General features: G+C 45.1%; 1 protein-coding gene across 2 annotated transcripts; it reads left to right on the forward strand.

Moving 5' to 3' along the window:
- The first annotated feature begins 2,265 nt into the window (after window positions 1-2,265).
- Window positions 2,266-6,486, forward strand: Cox20 (cytochrome c oxidase assembly factor COX20). Of its 2 annotated transcripts, XM_075989278.1 has the most exons (4): window positions 2,582-3,166; window positions 5,456-5,570; window positions 5,658-5,721; window positions 6,248-6,486. In XM_075989278.1, exons 1-4 carry the CDS (start codon window positions 3,128-3,130, stop codon window positions 6,381-6,383), a joined length of 354 nt encoding a protein of 117 aa, XP_075845393.1. In that variant the 5' UTR covers window positions 2,582-3,127; the 3' UTR covers window positions 6,384-6,486. The 2 variants fall into 2 exon arrangements, with proteins under 2 accessions (XP_075845394.1, XP_075845393.1); XM_075989279.1 differs by lacking the exon at window positions 5,658-5,721 and having other exon boundaries at window positions 2,266-3,166.
- Window positions 6,487-6,725: the final 239 nt, after the last annotated feature.

The raw sequence follows: 6,725 nt of genomic DNA on the forward strand, positions 1-6,725 counted from the left end.
GCTGACAGGGCAGGCCCACTACAATCAGAGATGGCATAAAAAAGATGCATGTGATAGATTGGAGACTTACCTTTTACCACATGAATTCTGGCAGGTTATGGTAGGTTTTAAAATTTGTGTGTGTCCTTCTGCATTGCTGGTGGGAATGCAAGCTGGTACAAACCCTTTGAATGTCAGTGTGGCGATGTCTCAGAAAATTAGGAAACAGCCTTCCTCAAGACCCAATAATACCACTTTTGAGTATATATCCAAAGGATGCCCAATCGTGCCACAAGGACATGTGCTCAACTATGTTCATAGCAGCTTTGTTTGTCATAGCCAGAACCTAGAAACAACCTAAATGCCCCTCGATCAAAGAATAGATAAGAAAAATGTGGTACATTTACACAATGGAGTACTACACAGCAGAAAAAAATGACAGCTTGAATTTTGCAGGAAAATGGAAGGAGCTAGAAAACATTATTTTGAGTGAGGTAACCCAGACACAGAAAGACAATTATCACATGTACTTACTCATAGGTGGTTTTTAAACATAAAGCAAAGAAAGCCAGCCTACAAACCACAATCCCAGAGATTTAGACAACAATGCAGACACTAAAAGAGATTTACATAGATCTAATCTACATGGGAAGTAGACAAAGGCAAGATCTCCTGAGTAAATTGGAAGCATGGGGACCTTGGGAGAGGGCTGAAGGGGAGGGGAGAGACAGGGAGGAGGGGAGCAGAGAAAAATGTAGAGCTCAATAAAAAAAATCTCTTAAAAAAATTTGTGTGTGTGTGTGTGTGTGTGTGTGTGTGTGTGTATTAAGCATCCTAGGTATCAAACTTGAAACAAGTCCTTGGGTGTGCTCAGCAAATACTCTCCCACTGAACTATACCTTCCAGCCCTCCAGTGAGTTATCAACTTGTTTCTTGAGACACAGTCTCACTCTGTACCTGGCCTTGAAATCACAATTCTCTCAACCTGAGTGTGGGATTCCAGGTGATAGTCAATACACCTGCATCCAGTGTTATTTTAAAGGACTCAAAATTTATGTATTTGTGTAGTAACTTAATTAAGGAAAGGAAACGGTTTGGAAAAACATATCTGCCCTTCTGCTTTGCGAACTGTAGTTCCCAAGGAAAAAAAGCCACACTCGCACCGCACCTCACCTCCCTCCCAGGTTAAAACTTCTCCAAGGTCAGTTGATTCCACTGTGACAGTAGAGGCCTGGAGCCAATTATCTGAGGCTGTCCTCAGCCTCCTCGACAGCCATTCACCTCCCACTTCTATGTTTAGCCTAACATCTCTCCTTGTACCTATCCTTTCAGAATGTATAAACAGAACACTGGTTTGCCCAATCCCAAAGACTGTCCTCATAGAAAATCTACAGCCAGAGGTCTCCCGTACCTGATGTTTCCATAGGTGTGTTTTAAAAATGTTTTATCACTTTTGTTACCATATAAACGTCATAAAACTGTTACTATGTTTAATGTGGTTTGGGGACAGGCTGAGTCCATGTTCTTGGACCATGGTCAACTCACTCATATTTGGCTCCAGAATAAACGCTGCCCTTTGGGGAGAAAGTGATTGTTATCATCCACACCTTCAGGGAGGAGGAAGGGATGACAGCTGAGTTACTTCTCACTACCCATTTTTAACAAAGAAACTGAAGCTCATGCCATTTTGTTAAATTAAGAACTTTTAATATAATGAATCCAAAGAACAGTTTTTAAAGACAAGTGAAATAGACTCCAACTCAAGTCACAAATAAAATGACATTATTTATTTCCTTGGTACTTTCCCAGTGACGTCCTTCATACCGCAATCAGGAATTCAAAAGAATTCCTCCATCCTTTATGGAATATTATACTAAATATTTAAATAAATACTACCTTAAATATTAATACCTTCTAGACAAGAATTCAAAAGCTGGCTAGCCAAGAATTTCAGCAGACCAGAGCACCCCAAACTGTCAATATAACAGTTCCATTTTCTATTCCCTAGTAATATTAGAGCCTTTTACACTCTCTAGCGTAAATTAAAAAAAAAAACCTTAAAAATACCAAATCTACCACGTATAAACACAGAAATATAAATCACTTTTCCATCCTGGAATTGTAGGAAAGCAGTTAATGAGCATGAGAGACAGAATGGAGCCGGGATGGTGGTTAGGAACGCTGACAGGCACTGGGCACCACGCTAAGAGACAGAATGACTCTGCACAAAGCCAGGCTGGAACGTTTTCCGGGGAGGACCGTTTGGAACGGAAGAGCCCAAATCGGGAAAAAGAGAGGTAAACAAAGAGAGGCCCAAGGCTGGATCCAAGGCATCAACCCGGGAACCGAGCCGCTACCGCCTGCTGAACGGGCTGTCACTCAGCCCAACGACACACACGTTCGGGGCTCATCCCCGCTATGTCGCCGTGGCATCACCCCACGGCCTCCCTCCCGGCGGAAGACACGCGCGCCTGGCGCACGTCTCCAGCTAGCGGCTGCCTCCATTTTGTCCCGGGTCTCCTCCACGCCAGCGGCGCGCTTTTATTTTTAACCTTCTAAACCTGGGGAGGGAGGGGAGAGGGGAGGGGCGCGGGTACGCCGGGAGGCAGCCGCGAGGGACCGAGGCAGGGGACGCGGGCGGCCGCCAAGGTCACCGAAGCCAGGACAAAGGACGCGTAGGAGACGGGGCCTACGAGAACAGGGCTAGGCGACTTCCGGCAGCGCGGGCCGTCCACCCCCGACTCCCGCCCTCTCCGAGGACAAAGCGGAGCGCGACGCGCGGCCCCGGCCCCGCCCTCGGCGCGCGCCGGGACGCCCGGCACGGGAACGCGCACAACGGTTGGAAATGGCGGTTAATGCAGAGGAGGGGCTGGGGGAAGAGAACTTTCTAGGCGCTCCCTGGCTCGGGTCACCCCGCCGGCGAGACAGGAGCCAGTGGCGCTTCTCCAGGCTGCCTCCTCTCTCGTTCCATTCTTGATGGCCGCTTTCGGGACTGGAAAAACTGTGTCGTGGACCGTGGAACAAAGGAGGGGGCCACGGCAGGCGTGGGCGCAGCCACAGTAACGCTCCCTAAGATGGCCGCTGCCGCGCGGGAGGGTGGGCAGGGCCCTCAGCTTCCGTCGCGGGCCGGAAGTGACGACTGGCAACCATGGCTGCCGCGCGAGAGCCCCAGGAGCCGGAGAGGAAGGTAAAGCACGCCGAGGGGCACGCGGGGGTGGGCGCGCAGGAGGGCGCCCTGGTTTCCTAGCCCGGTCCCCATGACCGCGAGCGATTCTGGCAGTCTAGTCCGCAGATCCCGATGTGAGTGCCAAATTGCCAGCTGATGCAAACGCAAGAGCAGACCCGCAGGATCTTACCTAGCAATGCATTGTACTTTGGTAGCAAGGGTTAGTAGAGGGTCCATGAAAATTTCTCCGAGCTGAGCGAGGCGACACGTGTCAGTAATCTCAGCACTTAGGAGGCTGAGGCACGGACAGCCTGGGCTAGCTTGTAACATACTAGACCTCGTGCACACAGGTAAGGTAAATCCGCTAATGCATTGAGTACTGCGTGTATTGGGCTGTAATAAAAAAGGAGACAGTCTCCGCTTATGAAGCCTACAACCTACTGGGGTAAACGGTCGAATTTCAATTAAGTCAGACCGGACATAACCGCCTGTTTGGTGTGTGTCTGGAGTGGAGAATGTAATGCAAAGCTCCTCTCAGGGCTTAGGGGGCCTTAGTAGCAATGGTTAGTTCTAAGTACAACCAAGAGCCATGATGAGGCCTAAAGTACTCATTGAATAACTTGGTAGTACAAAAGGTAAATGTGATTTGACAGATTTTTAAAATACTTGTGAGTGAACGAGACAACTAAGTACAATTTTAAGTTCCACTAACAGGAAAGCGTATAAATAGGATGACAGGAAAACTTGGGGCCACAAGGGGGAATCCAGGCCGGTGGAATAACCGGCCTTGACTGTCAAGGGTTACTGCTCGAAACAAAGGAGAATGGGAGTATAGGTGGAAGGTATCTATGTAATGTTAGTGATGCCATAAAAAGGGACCAGAAAAGTGGTAGCTTGATTGGGGCTAGTGATGGTCAGCTCAATCCCTAGAGCCCTTGTAAGCAGGACTGCCATAAGATATTGTCCTTGCCCCAATAAGCACCCATCCAAATAGCATCAGTACTCAAAAAAAAAAAAAAAAAAAAGCAAAAAGCTTGGGAACACTGGTGGAGGACCTGCCCATCAATCATAAAAGTTTAGCGTTAAGGCCAAGTGTGATCCTGTGCAATTGATAGTTAAAGTTGTTCTGACCTGTGCTGGTATGCCTGGTGCACAGCATGCCCGGCGTGGTGCGTGTGACCCTTTGGAAACCACAGGTGCTAGGGATAACGTGCCAAGAACTGCTGGGTCAACCCAAGCATATTTTAGATGCATTGAAAGCTTTGGAAGAATCTACTTTGATCTGTCCAAAGAGCCAATAGTTTCTCAATCACAATAGAAAATCTAACCAAGGTGGCTTGGTTTAGGATACTTTATCTTGACTAGGTTCCCATTTTGTAGCATTGTATCCACTCCATGTCATGGATGGAAACCTAAGCTAAATGGACCCACTACCCCATCTGATTCCTCAGGGTGAGGGTGTTCAGGCTCTAAAGCTTAGGAATGCCATGACCTATTTTATGTGAGCTGCTTTATGTGAGCCCAGCCCATCAAGGTTACAACTACAAAGGCCTGCTACATTCATGAAGACACCTAAAAGTTGGGTGTGTGATACAAGCAAAAAACAAGCCAGAAACAATTATCTGAGAAAGCATAATTTTACTTTAATGAGAATCAAAGTCACATTTTATCTTCAAGCAGATCCTTGAGCCAACAGTAAGAAAGACATAGGCAAGGTTCAGCTCTGCCTTCATCTTTAAAGGACCTGACTTGCCTTTTACTTTGCTGTCCTTCCCCCCACCCATTGACTTCCATTGTAGGTGCCATCTCTTACGCACCGTAGAAGACATTCAGGTATCCAGACCTGTTTTTCCTTCCAGTGCTGGAATCCCAACACAGGTGGCTTCTTTCACACATGCTACATTACCAAGTTGCAATCTTGCTTCTGAGACTTTTACTCCTAGAGCTCAGACCAATCTCTGTTCATAGTAACCTTCTTGCCACAAGTTTCTGGATTGCTAGGATTGCAATCACAAGTTACCAATGTCTAAGAATGTCAAGTCTGTTTCCATTCCATTCCCCATGTGAGCAACAGATGTCCTTGGACAAAGTATAAAGCTATTTGTTCAAATACAAAAATGACCATATAAAGTATTTCTTCCTGCAATTACTATGTTCACCCAGTGAATTTTAAGTGGCACTATATTCAAACTGATTTGCCAAAGTGGTAAATTAGATAGGACACACTTATAACTAGTAAATGGTAATGTTTATAGTAGTACTTTAACTCTATTTTCTTATTCAGTCTAGGATTTTTTCATTTTATCCTAGCCCTTTAAGCTCCTAGGAATTTTAGATGTTGAGAACATTCCATGTGCACGAGAATCTATTCTATATGGCTCACTAGGATCAGTTGTGGCTGGACTTGGACATTTCTTGGTGACCAGTGAGTATTTCTTCTAAGTATTAAACATTTCTGGGGTAAAACGTTTTTTACAAACATGATTATATTTACTTCAGTTGTTTTTGACAGGTAGGATTAGGAGATCATGTGATGTTGGAGTAGGAGGATTTGTCCTGGTGACTTTAGGATGCTGGTACGTTTGCTAGATATTCCAGAAAATGCAGATTTCTTGTGTCCTGGCTGTCCTGGAACCAGGCTGGTCTTGAACTCTGCCCCCCACCAAGTGCTAGGTTTAAAGGTGTGTGCATGCTGCCACCACCTTCACAAACCATTGTGGGAGGGTTTTTTGTCCTGGCTGACCCCCACTGTAGTAGTACTAGGCTGACCCCTGCGGCATCCTCTCCTGAGTGCTACTGGGATTAAAGCCACAACACTCAGATAAGGAATTTTTTTTTAAATAAAAATCTATCCTAAGACTATGGCAATGCATTCATTGTATATTTGAACAGATGAATGGCAGAGGATTGCATTAAAACATGAAAGTGATTTAAATAGCCAAACGGAACCCAAGGGATCCCTACAGTATACACGTTCTACAACAGATAAAATCATTTTAACACCTTAAATATATTTGGGAGTAGTCATTTTGAAAATCTGTGTGAAATTAAAATCCCTTGGGTCATATAGAAACTAGTAATTTTTTTCATATTTTCTCTAAGGTTCCATTGTAGGTATAATTTTGCTAAGCAGAGAATCCAGGAGAGAATCGCCAGAGAAGGAATTAAAAATAAGATTTTATATGAAAGCACCCACCTTGATCCTGAAAGAAAACTCAAGAGCAGTAGCAACAGCTGAGCAACCCTGAGCATAAAGAACCCAAAGCGAACTACTTACTCCTTTGGAACACCACAAATGTATATACTGTGTACAATAAAAAAAAACTCAAATTGTGTGTGAATTGTATGTATTGTGTCACTTGCATGAAAACGTTTCTGGTCTTGGAAGCCAGTACAGTATGCTTGCTATACACTGCACAATTCTCATTCAAAAAACACAGGAGTGTAAAACCTTCCTATGTGTCGTATGCACTAAACCAGACTGAAGGAAAAACTGCACTTCAACAAGGATATCCATTACTGGTCCTACTGCTGTCAGGATGACCCAAAGGACAATATCTGAAATTCTGTTCTCTATCCT

This window comes from Microtus pennsylvanicus, chromosome 10, assembly GCF_037038515.1.
Source record: "Microtus pennsylvanicus isolate mMicPen1 chromosome 10, mMicPen1.hap1, whole genome shotgun sequence".
In the NCBI taxonomy this organism is placed as follows: Eukaryota; Metazoa; Chordata; class Mammalia; order Rodentia; family Cricetidae; genus Microtus; species Microtus pennsylvanicus.